Source organism: Anas acuta, chromosome 6, assembly GCF_963932015.1.
Source record: "Anas acuta chromosome 6, bAnaAcu1.1, whole genome shotgun sequence".
Classification (NCBI taxonomy): Eukaryota; Metazoa; Chordata; class Aves; order Anseriformes; family Anatidae; genus Anas; species Anas acuta.
In genome coordinates this window covers 17,102,295-17,118,500 of record NC_088984.1, presented here as the reverse complement: position 1 = coordinate 17,118,500, position 16,206 = coordinate 17,102,295, and the positions used below count along the sequence as shown (strand labels likewise).

The window sequence follows — 16,206 nt, the reverse complement described above, 5'->3', positions numbered from 1 at the left end:
AGGAAGTTACTGTAACCATGATTTCAGCTTTTAAAGAAAGATTTGCCGTACACGTGAGGAAATATGTGGACTTAAGCTTTTTGGTAAATGTGCAACATCTCCACCGTGCTTTTTAAACCACTGATATTCAGATAAACTCAGATGGATAAATCACATTTTTCTGCTCTTTGGGGAGCTTTTTAAATTTGTTTTCAACCGTATAATATATCGCAGTGTCTTTCACTAAAGTATGGCTTTAAACAAAGATGATTTCATTTGCAAGTTTGACTGAGATCTCAGGACAGAACTAAGGACATTCAGTGTTTGGAAATGTCTGCTGAAATTAAAATATTTTATGTTCTGCTGCTTGAGCTCTGAGTAGCTGCTTGCTTTCAGTTTTGACTCTGGTCAGGGCTTTGCAGTCAGGCTGCATCTCGGCAGCTGGGCGGGATCTCAAAGTTCCTGTCTCTGCGCCCAAGTCCAGCCAGGATGGACTTGTGCTCCACATCACAACCAGGAAACCAACCAGTTAGGAAAAAAATAAATATGTATATTTAAATTTAAGCTGCATTGGTTTAATTTTCCAGTTCGTAGCACACCCAGACGAGCAGTTGATTCAATGCAGTGAGGCAGCGTGGCAACGTCTGCTGCAAAGGGTGGAATAAGTGGCTGGCATGGCTGGGGAGAGGGAAGGCCGCGGCGGGGAGAGGCATCTCGGCAGGCAGATCTGGTACAAGAGCAGCAGCAGAGTGGAACTGCTGTCTCTGAAAAAACAGCAGCTCACATCTACTCACTGTAACATGTACCCACTGCCAAATTGTATGTTTATTGGTTTGATCAGCTACCGAATAATTATAGTAGTACAGTAAATAGCATTAAGTGCTATGCGTCATCCGTAGCCTGGAGTTTCTCAGCATGAAAAGGCATGACTTTTTTTTTTCTTTCTCCTTTTCAGTGTGTTTATTTTATAGTTTAAAGTTCTTGAAAGGAGCGAGAAATAGTCTAGTAGGCCAGCACAAGGTAAGATCTGTAGGTAGGTATTGTAAAATCATTTCCATTGTGAGCTGCCTACCAGGCAGCCGGCACCAGCAGTCAGCAAGCAGCTGGTGGTTGCTGCGTGGCGCATTGCCTGGCAGCCTTCACGTTTCCACAAAGGACTTCTAGCACGGTTTTGACATCAATTCTTGAATTTTATCAGCCAGACATAATAGGAAATCAGTGATTAGACAATTTAAAGCAATTAAACCAACTGTAACCAAGGAATCTGAAATACATGTTATAGAATGCAGATTATAATATCATGTATTATTTTAAATGGAAATGTTATGGTAATGCATTCTAAAATTAACCTTTCAAGTTAATTTAAGACTGCCTTTTGTTTTGTTAAAAAAAAATTAAAGGTTGTCTAAACTGGTGACATTTCAGAGACTTAACCTGAATTTCTTAGGAAAATAAACAGATTTTTGCCATATTCTACAATGACATGGTAAAAATTACAGTAAGGGAGCTTAATATGAATTACTTGCTTTGTGTGATTGTGCTCAAATGTATGTATGATCAAATCGTACATGTTTTGATACAAAATATGTCCTTTTTTCTTCAAAATTCTTTATGAAGAATCATATTGGACTTTGTTCTGCAATTTAAGTCATTTATATCTCAAAGTTTTAGCTTCTCCTACTTCTCTGTTCCATTGTGAGTGAGAGAAGGTTGGTCCAATCTTCTGGTTTAGCCAACGTGCAGCCCATTGAATATAGTCACCGAGGGATTAATTCAGCTCTCTGGCTTTTTTCCCGCTCTGGCCTAGTTCCTGCAAAATCATGTGCCTACATGATTAACTGACATGAACCATTATATTGTATGTCTTCACTAGGAAAAAGGGTCTATTCTTTCTCAGGTTACTGAATATTGAACTAGATAAAAGAAGCTAAAATTGTAGCCATGTCTAAAAGTTAGTAGTTTTCACAGGTTTTATAAAATGGTGCCAGGAGTTTGCCATTTGCTTGAAATTAGGAATATAACATAAGGACTTTTCTTTACTCATAGCCCTTGTCAGTACCTTTGTAGCTGATTTAAGAGTGCTTCTTTTTTCTAGGTAATGTCACTAAATTGCATAGATGTAAGTGTATCAGTTATGCATATGCTAAAATGGTCTGAGGCAGTGTTAGGAACAACCCTTCTGTGGAATGAAGTAACAACTTTAGTGGAAATATAATGAACCAGGGGCTTAAAATACAAGCTTTTAGGCATATTTAGATTTTCAACTTTCTTTTCATATCCTTTTAAATGGTGTGTCTGTAATTCTGATGAAAATTCTTCTTGAGTTGTGAAACAGTGGGCTGTACTCATAAAACAATCTGAAATTTCTTGGATGCAAAATGTATTTTTTCAGTTTGTGCAGAATGTGATTTATATAACATCTCGGCTGACATGATCTGACATGTTTTTATGAATTCCTTTGCAAGGCAAAAATGCCTCTAGTTGCAATTTATAGTAATGAGACTGTCTGCTGTAAAGTAACTGATTACAATGAAGGTATAAGAAGTAAGCATGTTTGCCCTTCAAAGTCATTAACCTCTCCTCTCCTCTAGAGTACATACGCCTCTGTTCTGCAGTAATGTTATCTGCACGTATCCAAAATCCATCTGTTTGTCCAAACATCACTTTGTCTGTGCTTTACCAAATACATTTGGATGGTATTTTGGACTAGGCTTTGGCCAATCAAGTTAAAAAATGTATCTGGCAGATAACTGTGAAAAATGCAGCAAAGCTCAATGTGTAATTATGCAAACAAATACGCGCGTGGAAACTTTTCAATATTGTTTAGAATAGTGAGGAGTAAATTGTGTCTCTTAGGGCTGGAAGCAATGTTGTGATATTACCCAGTTGTCTTTATTCATGTACTACTGATTACATCAGGGAGCACCTGGATCAGGTCCTAAAGTAGGAAGCTGTTTATTTGGTGGTTTTGACGGGTAGGTAGCAAAACCCTCCAATGTACATGCAAGGGCACATGTTCACGTTGATTCATGGTAAAATACCATGGAGAAACTTACCCAGATCTGCTTCTCGCCAGAAGACCATCCATTTCCTCCTAGTAACTAGTCCTAGAAGGTTGCTGTAGCCATTTGCTGAAATCCTTTTTATCTTAGAGCCCTGCTCAGCAAATTCAGCTGGGAGTTTTCCACCCCTGAATTCCACAGACACATGAAGTTGTACTGCAAGTGCTGAAACCTCGTGAAGATCCTGTCCCCGGGGAGCTTAGTGCAAAATTCTTTTTTGAAGATCCCAGAACTGAGAAAATCCTGTCTATGCAGAGCCTCTGACAGAAGCTGTAATGGGGAAGATAGAGGAAGGAGCTGCCAAGGCAGTGAAGAACTTCAAAGACTGATCAAACGGGGGGCGAAAGTTCAGCCTAATTCCTGTGCTATCCAGACTCACTCCCCCACCTCTGTTGCAGCCCATCCATGCAACCTGGCCTGGGGCTGGTTGCTGCAGTAACCTCATTTTTCAGGAATCTGACTGGAAATGTGTGGTTAAAAATCTGGTTGCCCGTGAAAAATGTTCCAAGTAAAACTCCATGAGGTAGCCATGGCTGGAGAGAAGCCACCCATGCAGCAGCGCCTCCTCCCAGAGGGACACACACCTTCCCCACCGTGCCTTCTCCTGGCTGTGCCCTCCTGCCACTTCACTTGTGATGGTCCTGCCGGACACCTTGGTGCCCCAGCTCAGCTCCCAGTCATGGCAGAACAAAAAGAGGAATGATTTCTGTCGGGTTGTTGAGTCAAAGCAGCAAGTAAAGGAACCAAAGTATCAGACAAAGAGTTTGAAACCATGATGGTCGGAGCAGGGAGGGGAAAAGGAGCAGAAGATTTCCTCCTTTTCATCATCCTTGAGGGATTATGTGCTGTGAGTAGTTCACAAAAGCACAGTGTAAATGCTTTCATTCTGGGTGAAACCTGGGACCTGCTGGTGAAGCTTCTGCTGACCAGGCCAGGCCTTCATTCTGTTTTATCTTTGATTTATGTCCACAGGTACTGGCAAACAGGCATGTGAAATATGGTTGTGAGGCATCTGATGGATAGTTTGAATCCAACTTGCAAGAATGTGTTGGAAACAGCTTTAAGAATCTATTTACCTAAATAAATATACAATTTAATTATGATGCAATGAAATATTTTCCCACCATGATTTGTGCTGCTGCCAGCTCCTGACACTTAGTATAGAACAATTAGTTCAGTAACTCTGTGAATTACTCCCTGCAATAAATTGTCCCAGCCATCTTGATTAATTTACTGATTACTGTGCATAAATATTCAGATCGTCTCTGAATTTAAAATTACAGGAACTGAAATGATGGTGCTAATGGTGAATGCTACAAGTACTGAACACAAATGGGAAACAGGAATCTTACCTGGGGGACTGCTGTGTGAAATGCATCTCGGAATAAAGTCAAATCCTTGAGGGCAGTGACTCGTGCTTTAAAAATGCATGCAAATAAGCATTTATTTCATGGCCTGGAAGGTAAAGAGAGACTTGGGACAGCTCTGAAGTCTGTTGCTAGTTTAGTTCAGAGTGGTGGTGGCAAAAAACAAAACCTGATCACAGCTGAAGGCTGTACAGGGTGTTAGATAATGGCTTTAGTGTCCTACTGCTGCTTTTCAGGTGTTTGTGATGCACCAGCCACATCTCGCACCTTCACAGCAGCAGCACAGGAGGAAGGGCTGCATTAGCAGAGAGCAAGCTTTTGCTCTTTCATCCTGGAGAGTGGTCTCTGCAAATTGCAATGAAGCACAGGGTGTGAGGAACTTTCCACAGCAGATGCCAAACATCTTGCTAGTGGAGATTTTTACTGTCATGACCACCAGGTGGATGACATTTATGAGCACTGAATATACATGAGAGGGAGAATTTTCTTACTCTGAACATACCTGCTGATCTTTTTGTTTGGTGTTACATGGTGTTGTGTAGCTGATGCAAACATAATGAGTATGCAATTTCAAACCTCGGAGAGGGAGAGGGAGTGTTTTTAGGGGAGGAAAAAGAAAAAGTTTCAGACCCCCAGAATCACAGGAAGGTTGAGGTTGGGAGGGACCTCTGGAGGGCATCTGGTCCAGCCCCCCCAGTCAGTTTACAGCTTCTTTGGACAACTAAAAACTGTAATGCCTGTCAGAGATGTAAGCTACAGCAGGTACTTCAGGAACAGTTCTATCAAGGTTTATGTAGATACTTTTATTTTAAAGATACTGAAAAAGAGATAAGATTCAGACTCAGCTGAATATTTGCTCAACTCCTGCCACATGATCTTGTTTCTTTCCTTCTTACTCTAAATTAGGTCATCGTAATCAGATTGTGTATTATAAACTAATGTCTTTCTGTTTATATGTGATTATAAAACAAACTCTTAGGGTAAAGGCTATAATTTTGAAACAGATAAAATTGATACACTGCCTTGAAACCTATATGGAAATGAGTTTCTCACCCTCCCAGTGAGACGAAATAAACCAACCCCACAGAACCAGTGCCGTGCTGTCAGTGTGCTCAGGGGAGCCTGAGCGCTGTAAAGACATTTGCAGGTCAGAAATGAGGTTAATTGACAAGGAAGTGTGTGAGGACAGAAAAAATTTGCACAGTGCTTGTCAGTAGGTGCGGCTGCCAGTTCTTCACTTGACCACCAGTATTTGTCAAACAAATACAGCAGCGCTTCGTTCTAGGGAAAGGAAAAAAAAAAAAAAAAAGCAAGAAGAGTCATCTTAGGACAGCATCATTATTTGGAAAGAGAGGTGTTTTACGTTTCTGTTCCAAGATATCAACATGTATACACCTACTATACAAAATCTCCAGTCTGGCTCGTCTCTCTTGCCATTGCGGAGAAGATGACTGCTGTCTGCAGCAGAGGTTTGCAGAACAGGGTTTGGTTAGGTTTTTCCTCACGTTTTCTTCAAGTGTGTGGCTTAAATGCACAAGCCTGGCTTTGCACTAGTGACATTAACTCCATCCTTTTTGGCATAACACATTGTAAGTGACTTTTTCTGCCTTTTTCCATGACGACCCATTTCAGCTATAAAGTGTACCGTGATTACAGACTGCTTCTCATTTTTTATTACCAAATCTGTTCATAATGCCTAGAGTGCATGTTTCATTCAAGGGTTTAAAGTATATGTCCCATTTTATAGATATGGAAAGAACACGTAAGGGTCCTACTTATTTATTTTTTTTCTCCCCCATAAGTGCAGAGCACTGACAAATCTGAAGCTGTTTCATGCACTTAGATACCAAGACAATGACACACAAAGGAATAAAATTGATGTCTGGCTGATTTTCGGTCAGACCTTCCACTCTAGCTACTGTCTAGTGATTTATCTTTTCACTGTCATTAACTGTTCTCAGTCTTAAACATATTTTAATTGCAGGAGACTTTAAATTTCTTTCATTACTTCTAAGATTCTAATAAAAAGTGTAAAAGATAACCATGTAAATGTGGCCCACATCAATTTTTATCCAGAAAAACCTCATACACTAGAGCCAAATTAATTGTGGATAGAAAGAGCCTCTTTCCTATTGGAAAACCAGCAAATATAAAATATAACTCTGCTTCAGAGCAAAACTAATTCTGAAGTTTTAGAAAAAAATATTTGTGCATGTCTAGATTTTTTGTCATGCTTTATTAATATTTGTATTAAAAATGTAAATATATAAAAATAATATATAATAAACAGCCACATAAATTCATTTATTGTTTGTAGAAAATATCTAGTAGATATTTTCACTTTCTTTTCCTGCTGGTCTGTAAATTTACTCCACTCAAAATGGAAAAAAAAAAAAGTCAAAAAAGTATGTCAAAACAGTGAGCTCTTATTAGTTTCACATAAAGCATAAATGTTGTAATGTAATGATGAACAACTTCCTACAGTGTTAATAACAAAGTAGAAAAAAGAAAAACCACAATATACTTTGTCATTTCAGACATTTTTTTTTCTATAATAAATCTGGCAACTGTTTACAGACTTAGTTTGCTTTATAGTTTAAAACAAGTGTTTGGCAATGCTGTCAAGCTAAAGACAGAATTCAGATCTTTTGGACCATCTTAGTTAATTCCACAAATCAAGATTGGATTTTGTCCTGTGTTTCAATTACCAATTATGAACAGCTTCCTTAAATTCCCATTGTATAATAATTCTTTACAGTAATTCTCTTGTGCTTCCCAGAATATACAGGATATATTTAGGAAGGGGGTGTTTGTTTGACAGTGGAAATACTTCTGTAAAGTAGCATCTTGTCATAGCTTTCAAAGAATAAATAATGCATGCCATAATGTAAAATGCTGGCATGGCATTAAACAATAGATTGTGTTGCTCTCTATGTTCATGTTCTTAACACTAGTAATCATTGAAGAAATGACAACAATTACTTGTAATTGTGCAATTTATGAAGTGTCCGTCCAGGAACATTTAAGGAAGCATGGAAGGAATGAAGTGCAAGCTGAAATGAATAGGAGGAGTCTGAGCATGCCAAGGGAGGCACAACCCAGTGGCCAAAGCAGAGGCATTCGGTGTACACTAAATGGAGTAGAGAACTGGTCTTTGTTTCACAGGCAGGTGTTGGATTTAAGGAGAAAAACCTATACAAAGACCACAGAGGTGATGGGAAAATTAAAGACTTAGGTGGGAGGATTCCCAGAGAGAATGAGCTGATCGGTGCTAATCACGAGTTTTCAACAGAAATCTGTGGTAGTGACTCTGAGCTGGTATATTGTACAGTGCTAAAATAGCATTTACTTTTATATATGTTCTAATCCAGAATATAAATAATTTGGTATCTTGTTACCAATATTTGAAACAGATTTCAGTTCTGATTGTCATGGAGATTCTTTTCTTATTGTTGAATATACTCCTGTGATTGTTTTCAAGACGGTGTTCTTAGACAATAGCTTCTCATTGCATGTGCAATACCTGCTTCTTAGTAGATCATACGCATCTGCAGAAGCCATTGTTTCTTAATAATTTTCTTTTTCTACAGAAAAGAAAAAAAAAACACCTTTGCATGTTCATGGCTCTAGTGTGTCCCATTTCTACTGACCCTTTCTTCTCTTCTTCACTTAGGAAGATAACGATTTTGTTGTTCCTGCATACTTGGGATATATAAATAACAACAAAAACAATGAGGAGATTATCTCTAAAGGAGCTTCCCATGTGATGAAGTTTACCTTGTTCCATCAGCTGTTATAAATGCTTTTCTTCATCTCGGTTCTGAATAGATTAATTTGATACTAAAATTAAAAATCTGCTTCTATATGATACTCAGCTTCCCATACCCCACTATTAACACATTTCAGGAAATGCTTAATATCTCTCAAAGTTCAGCCCCGCATACTGTTTCCTTAGCTTGCATAGGGTATTCGAATGTATTTTTACATTTCTGTGGCTCAGCCTCCAGCCTACTCTGTTTTGTATCTTTTTACATATGACAGGGTGCGATGAGAGGGTGGATCCTCAACCAAATGAGCATTGTGGTAGAAAGCTCATAGGCCTTTCAGGTTCTATCCACGTGGAGAAGTAAGGTACCCACAACCGCCCCACCACCGATGGGGCTTGAGGAGGTCCTCGCATGGCCAGCTTCACTTGTCCTGGCATGAGAGTGGGGTTATGAGGAAGCTCAGGACATCCAATCTGGACTCTGAGGGTTTCGCAACAGAAGAAAGTTTCCTTTTTTAAAGCAGATCCAAGGCTGAGGAACCATCTGTCCTGCAGAGGCACTGAATGCCCTATGGGAAGCTAACTGCTTCAGCTGAAGGTTGAGATAAATAAGGGAAGCCTTTGATTTAGAACAGAAATGAAAAAGTAGCAGTTTAAATGTGTAGAACTGTTTTTAAAGCAATGGGTTAGTTTTACCAGCCTCCTGTTAAGATTGACGAATGTTATTTGATAGATCCTTGAGAACTTCCAGTTGTCTTCAGGTTTTCAGAGAAATCTTCCTGTATTTACCCAGTCTCTTGCAAACCTACATTTCTGACTGTACATAAAAACATGTAATCACAACGTTTTAGATCAAAAACACGCCAGATCTGCCTGGCAAATTTTCCTTATTTCTAAATAAGTAACTCTGGGTTAATTAAAGAAGCTCTGGACATAATTTTTACAGACAATTAACATGGGTATTCTTAGCCCCCATGGTCACCTTTTCCTACAGGAACAAAAAGAGTTGCTCCTTTATAACTGAAACCAGCAAGATGCCTGCCTACCTGCAAGTCTGTTTCAATTTTGGAACTGCTAAGCCTGTAAAACTAAAAGTCTTCTTTGCCTACAAGGCATGCTTGCATCCCAGAAAACGCGTAGGGGAACTAGTTATCAGTATCTTGAATTGATGTATCGTATCTACTGAAAAGTCCAGGGAATTGTCTAGAACCTTGTCAGCTTAATCTGAAATGCAGGGATTTACACAGAAATCATTTTGCCTGTGTTCTGGGAAAGACCAAAGCAGCTTTTTCATGTGAGCCGACGTCCAGGTTGGAAGGGACCTTGGGAGTGCTTTTGTCAAAGCGGCATCAGCAAAGAGATCAGATCAGGTAGCTTAGGGCTGGATGCAGTCTGGTCTTGAAAATGTTCAAGGTTGCAGACTGCACAAGCTCTCTGGGCAGTGCCTGACCCTCCTTGTGTCTAGTCATTTCAATTTACGTCTTTCCTTCCAGCCATGCTCTGCTGTAAAGGGCCTGTCTCTGTCTTCTTGATAACCTCCAAGGAAGTAGTGGGAGGCAGCTGGTTCTCCATTTAAGACAAGAGCGGGGACAGATTGCTCAGGCCCTACGTCAGAACAGCAGAAAACTTGATAGGTAGATTAGTACATAGGATAGGACACCAAGGTTTTCTTCCCAGAAAATTCTATAATGTGTTTTCCTGTAACAGAACTGAACAAGCAGGTATCGGTTGATAGTGATCTAGTAGATGTTTAGAGAATTATTTGCTGTTGTATGTTTTTATGGTGTGCTAGAAAAGAGTAAGGGTAAGCGAGGGAGACATGTCACATACTGAACCCAGCCGAGGGAAATCCCTGTTGGACTCACAAATGTCGTGGGTTGGTGTGGCAGCGGAGCAGGGCAGGAATTTCAGCCACTGAGTTGGGTTGTTCTTCAGCTCGTTCCCAATGCCCCCAAATAGGCCTCATATAGCACACATCGTGTGTGTCCCTTCTGCTGGCCTGGGGGTGGGACAGGAAGAGGAGAGGGGAGGAAGCAGGGGATGACTGGTGGTTTTTGAAAAGGTTTTTCCCTGAGATGGGAAGGTGTGGCCGTTCTGAGCATCCCCAGCTAACAAAGACCTGGTGGAGGTGTAGCAGAGTGAAGCTTTGTCACCCCTTTGTTAACCAGAATACCATGCAGAATAATACCACTTTTATTCTTCGTTTGGGAGCACATTTTGGAGCAGAAATAGCCTTTCACTGTTCAGTTTGTACAGCTTTTGAGACGGTGTTTCGCCACTGAAGCTGATTACAGACCCATGGTGCCATCTGTGACCATGGGTCTGTAACAAGTAAGACTGGAGCGCAGCTCACCTACTGCACTACACCCAGGGCAGGCATGAGCACACAGCTACATTTCTATCAAATTAAGCCACAGGTACATGAACAGATTAAGCCAATATAATCTGATGCTGCTGCCAAAACAAGCAGTCATATCCACCCTCTTGTGCCTGCCTATCTTTGCTCCCGTGCTACCTCCTCCATTACGCACAAGCTGTAGCACAGCCACATACTGAACCAGACAAAGGAAACGATCTGAGGAAAACTAATCTCATCAGAGGAGGAAAAAAAAAAGGTTCCACCCAGAATCAATTGCCCAACCAGTACCTTTCCAGCAGCATAGCCACCACTATTGATGTACAGTGTGCATGAAGCTACACCTCAGCCAGACCGGGGGATATGACTTTATCCTAGCTTTAGCTTCTGTGCTAGCTCCGTGGCAGCAGGGGCAATGCAAGTAGTGTGTGATCCTGCAGGAAGAGTGGCGCAGGCAGACAGTACCTGACCTGGCACAGGCTGCTGGTACATACCCACTCCATCAAACATTTTTCAAGAGCAGGGATTGCCACTTGTGTCAGTGACTGCGGTGGTTTTGGTACTGGCAGCCCTCAGGCATGTTATGGAATCGGGGCTGGGCCCAAGGAGACCCGCTGCAGGGCTTGGAGAGGAGGGAAAGGGAAGTCATGCAGAATGTAGCTCTGCCAAGTGGCACTGCTTGTGCTGCGGTGCTGAAATGAACTCAAATGGGTGGTGGCAGTATATCAGGATGCCAAAATATTTGGTGATTATTTCTTGTCAAGAGTAAAAGAAGATGATGGTGTTTGTAAATACGAGCACTGTCAGAACGGTCACACAATGCTGCTCGACCTGTGAGGAATGAGCTACCTGGCAAGTTGTTGTTTCTGCCCAGCTGTTTTCATCGTACTTGTGTGTGGGATTAGGGCCACCTTACTGCCAGGAAGAGGAAGAAGAACCAAAAGGTGCTTGGTGATGCATGTCTGCACCAGAAGGTTTTTGGCCGTGTCGCCAATCAGCTCAGTGCCGTGACAGCACTGTACGCGTGGGCTTCTTCAAAGCTAGTGCACCGGCACGGCCAAGGAGCGCGATGTGAACAGGGCGAGTGGACCTGGAAATCTTTCCTCTCAGTCTCTTTCTGTCTCCCAGCCCTGTTGCCCAACAGCTGTTATTATGCAACGTGTCCTAGGCCCCAGTTCTGTGCAGACCACACCGCTCCTGCGCTTCCAGAGCAGCCTCCACGACGGCTTGGAGCAGCGTTCCCCAGACAGCCTCCCCTATCCTGCTGCAGCAAAACTTCTCGCTTCCAAACTCCCGTTTTTAACACACACACACGCACCCGGGCACCGTTCGGGGGGTGCAAGTCAGCGGCGGGCCCGCGGCGGAGTGCCCGCAAGTTGCGCCCGTCCCCGCGTGCCGCGCATTCCGCCGCGGGCCCGCCGCGCCCCCCCGGCCCCCCCCAGGCGCGACCATTCCGCGCCGCGGGGGCGCGCCCCTCGGCCCGCTCCGCTCCGCGCCGCCCCGCGGCCGCGCCCCGGCCCCGCGAGCGCGCCGCCGCCGCCCGCGCAAGGCCCCGGGGGCGGTCGCCGGGCGCCGTGCCCGCTCCGCGCTTCCCCGCTCCGCGGCTCGGCCCTCGCTCGCTCGCTCGCTCCCTCCTCCTGGGCGGTGGTTGGGGCCGGCGGGAGGTGGGATCGGCCGGGCCGGGGAAGCCGCCGGCGGTCAATGGGCGCCCGTTGATGGCAGGCTGGGCGGCCGCGGAGGGCTAGGGTCGGCGCGGAGCGGAGCGGAGCCGCGCGGGGGGCCGGGGGGGTCGCGCCGCAGCCGCAGCCGCAGCCGGCGGGGAGGCACGGAGGCGGGGGGCGCCCTGCAGCCCCGCCGCGCCGCAGCCCGGCGGCCGCCAAAGTTGCTCCCCATCCCGGGGGGGAGCTGGGGATCAGGCGGGGCGATGATCTTCCCCAGCGGCAACAGCAGCGCGGCGGGCGGCAGCCGGACGCCGTATAGGAAGCAGGTAAGGGCGGCGGGGTTCCGCGGGCCCCCCACCCCCGCTTTTTCTCTTTTCTCTCTCTTTTTTTTTTTTTTTTTCTTCCTCCGTCCGGGGGAGCGGGGAGGGGGTGGCGACTCCCCTTCGGCTGCAACTTGCAGCCCCGCCGCTCGCTTCTGCAGAGCTGGGATTCGCAAAAAAGACACCACCTCCCCCCCCCTCCCCTCCATCCCCCTTCCCCTCCCCAGGTCTCCTCTTAAAAACGGCGCCGTGACCTTGCCGAGCGCCCGGGCGGCCTCCGCCGGGTGACCTTAGCGGCGGGGCGCCCAGGGCCGGGCGGCTGCCGGCCCCGCCGAGCTCGGCAACAAGTTAAAAAAGCCCTGCCCGGTGTCGCAACCCGGGCTGCAAAGCGAAACTTGGGGCCGGGTGTGTGTGTTGGTTTTTTTTTTTTTTTTTTTCGCCTCGCGTGAAATGGCCAAAAGGCTCGGGGCTCGCTCGTTTCGCTGGGACGTGCCTCCGGGAACCCGCTGGCGCAGCCCAGCCTCAGACTTTCCCCTTCTCTCCCCCTTGAAGTACACAAGGGAAATCCTGTGACATTTTCTGGGCAGACAGATCATTGCGATAAGCTCAGAGCGCTCGCATCTATGGAGCTGTACTGAGAGAGAGGTATTTGCTTGCTCGCTTGCTTGTTCAGCCGCCGAAAATAAAATAGAGGGACTGCAACCTTGCTGGGCCGTTGGCTCTTCGGCTGTGCTTTTAAAACGCACCCCCACCAGAAATGCTGGCGTTAACGTGACTGTACTTAGTAAGAAACGCTTACTTCTCGCTGAACCTGCGATATTTTTCAAAAAGTACGTCTTTAAGCTGCTCAGAAAACGCACTCTGTAGCTGTGCCCCAAAGGGCAAGCGGAGGAGAGGTCCCCGGCGAGATCCGAGGGTGACAGCGTGCACCGATGCCGCCGTGGCAGCCTTCTTCCAGGTGGACAAACCCCTCCGCAGGTGGGCGCAGGCGGCCGCGCGTGGGGCCGCTGGAACAGGAGGCAGGACCGTGGGCCCTCCGTGCGCGGCTCTGCGCAGGGAACCCCCGTGACAGCGCAAGTTCGGTTCCTGCGTTTTCGTAGAGTTTAAGTCGTAGCTCACAAAATCGCTGTTTCCTTTCTTCTCCGCCCTCGTTTTAGAGAAATATCTTTTTGATAAGAATCGCTCGTGTGCTATCTCAGTGGCGCTCTGCAGATGCTGCCTAACAGTGGACGGAGTTATCTTTGTATCTTGTACTTGAAGCGTTCAAGTCCATACGCAATAAAACATGCTTATTGTGTGCGCTGGTTTTGGTTTGGTTTTAATAAATGCCCTGGATACACCCACGCTGACGATCTTGTCTGGCGCTTCTGCATACTTTGTAAATGAAGCCAATTTATTCGATCCTCTCCCTGAAAGGGCCATTAATGCCGGCTCGGAGGGGCCTTGGCGGGCCCGGGCGCGGGGCGAGGCTCCCACTGCCCGCGGCTGGGAGCGAGCGGCCGGCCTGCGGCGCGCCGATAAGCCAGGGGCTCCCCGCACCGCCGTGCGCTCCTTGGGCTCAGAGGGCTGAAAGGGCACGCTGAGTCGGAAAAACAAACAGACCCTTTTTTCCCGTCAATAGGCAGGGAAAGAGGTGAACGCGGGGGTATTATGTGGTCTTAAGACCCTGGGTACCAGAGGTTTCTTTTGTTAGCGTGTAGCCATTCTCCGCTCAAACGCTTCCTACACAAGGAGCTGGGGCCTGCGCCTTTCTCCCTTGAAGTCCCTGGAAAACTCCCATTAACTTCATTCATGTGGGCTGAGGCTGTTTAAAGACTGACTTTCCGATCTCCCTTTCACTCGGGCTTCACCTGCAGGGGTGAGCTGATGTCAGACAATACAGAGGAGTGTTATGAGCCTAATTCTTCGTTTTTTTCATGATAACTAGAAACAGTCCAGATTAATTCCTTTTGTGCTCCATGCAATCCATATTCAGACAATAGAGTTACAATTGTATTTTAGTCCAAGAGACCAAATATTGTAGGAAAAGTAGCCTGCCATCATCTGTAAAAGGAGCAGCTAGATGTCCTCTGCTAACAGCTCCCAGTCTATGAGCCTGGGGAAAAAATAAGTAACTTCAAAATGAAACTAAAGTGTTTTCAGCAGGGTGTGTGTGTGTCTCGATTTGCATTGTGGCATACATGATATCAGGATGATGGTATAACAGCACTTCATTTTCAGTATTTTTCTGTTACATTTTTAAGACTCTGTAGCAGATTCAAGTAGTTTAATACTAGATACTGTGTTTGCTGGTAAAAGTCATTGTGATACTCTTGATTTATTTTAAGGCATTATAATGTAATGTGAAATTCTGTCTTCATTTAAACTGCTGGCAAGCCTCTAGTTAGCTACAGTAGGTCCGGAGTTTTGCCCATACTCTCTCTTTGTTTTCCCAAAGAACTCTAGTTTGTTTTATAAACGAATCTGTGCTTACACTATTATGCTTGTTATCTGTTGTATCTATTTCAGTGTGTAACTCAGGCATGTAGAAGCCAGTCGGCACCCTCAGTTTCAGGTCAGATGCGATTAGGTGGTGTCTAATCCTTTCTGTGTTTTAGGGTGCTTGTAAGAATACTAAAACAGGGTCTCTGAAGTTGTATTTCCAATAGCATTTCCTGCATTATGGATCAATGGACATATTTGACATATTTAAAAAATAAATAAAACAAAACAAAACAAAAAAAACCACCTCTTGCCAGGTTGTGTTAGAAGTTAGGCATGGTCAAAATGAGTAACAACTCTGATGATTTTCTGGAAATGCAGATTCAAGTCTAGTTGAAGGCTAAAACCCATGCAGTATCTGCAGTAATAACCTATCACAGTGCTCGTGACCACGCATCCTCTTTGAAGAAGGTAGGCGTAATCTAATATTTTTGCTAACAAGGTTACACGAGTTATGCAAAGAGCGCACATGTGTGCATCCGTGAGGCTGAGGAAGCGACGCGACACACAATATCCTGCTCAGCCCCGGCGTGCTGTGCTGAGAGCTGATGGCTCCGTCCCTGCTCCCGCCTTCGGTATTCTCATGTAAATCGGGAGGCGCTCCTCCGAAGTAAATATTTCTACAGACTGTAAAATTATCGTAAATGGGAAAATTAGGCTTTCTCCTGCCATCTGCTCCTTGAATCCAGAGAGCTAGCGCAGATATCTGACGGAAGCGCTCCGTGCAGCGAGGCTGCTCCCCTCGGGCTTCTGGCAGAGGCAGAGCCGGCAGCTGCCCAGGGCTGGGACGGAGGTGACGGAGGTGACCGCGGTGGCCCACCCGCCACAGCCCACTGTGGTCAGGCCTCCCGGCAGCTTGGCCCGGCAACAGTGCTTCTTGTTACGTTTTGATGAGTGTCGTATTTATCTCGCCCATGTAAGTAGATTTACATAGTTTGCTGCTTTCAAGCAGATTAGCTGGGCGTAGCTGCACGTGAGGAATTTAACACTGATTTGGTGTTTGGCCTGTTTAAGGGCAGACATGCAAAGCTGTTGATTAATCTTTCCGTGCAGCTCTGTTAACATCAGGCGCTGTGCCACAGGTTGGGTTTTGTTCGAGGCTCAAGAAGGGGGTTAAGCGAAGAAAGCTTTGGCCAGTCTGAGGCTAAAAATACAGCTGAGCTTTAGAGTCTATCTGTAGGTTTAAGGTATCGAGAAGCTCCACCTGTAACCCG

General features: G+C 45.2%; 1 protein-coding gene across 7 annotated transcripts in view; it reads left to right on the top strand.

The window, feature by feature from the left end:
* Positions 1-16,206, top strand: part of RBMS1 (RNA binding motif single stranded interacting protein 1) — a 148,380-nt gene that overhangs the window by 42,222 nt on the left and 89,952 nt on the right. For 2 of the 7 annotated variants that reach the window (XM_068687673.1, XM_068687672.1), the window contains exon 1: positions 12,105-12,517. The exons of 2 other annotated variants lie outside the window; for them this stretch is intronic. In XM_068687673.1, the coding sequence (XP_068543774.1) occupies positions 12,455-12,517 (63 nt within the window). In that variant the 5' untranslated portion in view covers positions 12,105-12,454. Of the gene's footprint in view, positions 1-12,104; positions 12,518-12,812; positions 13,157-16,206 lie in introns of those variants that run through there. 3 more of the 7 variants (XM_068687670.1, XM_068687675.1, XM_068687677.1) reach the window with 3 other exon arrangements.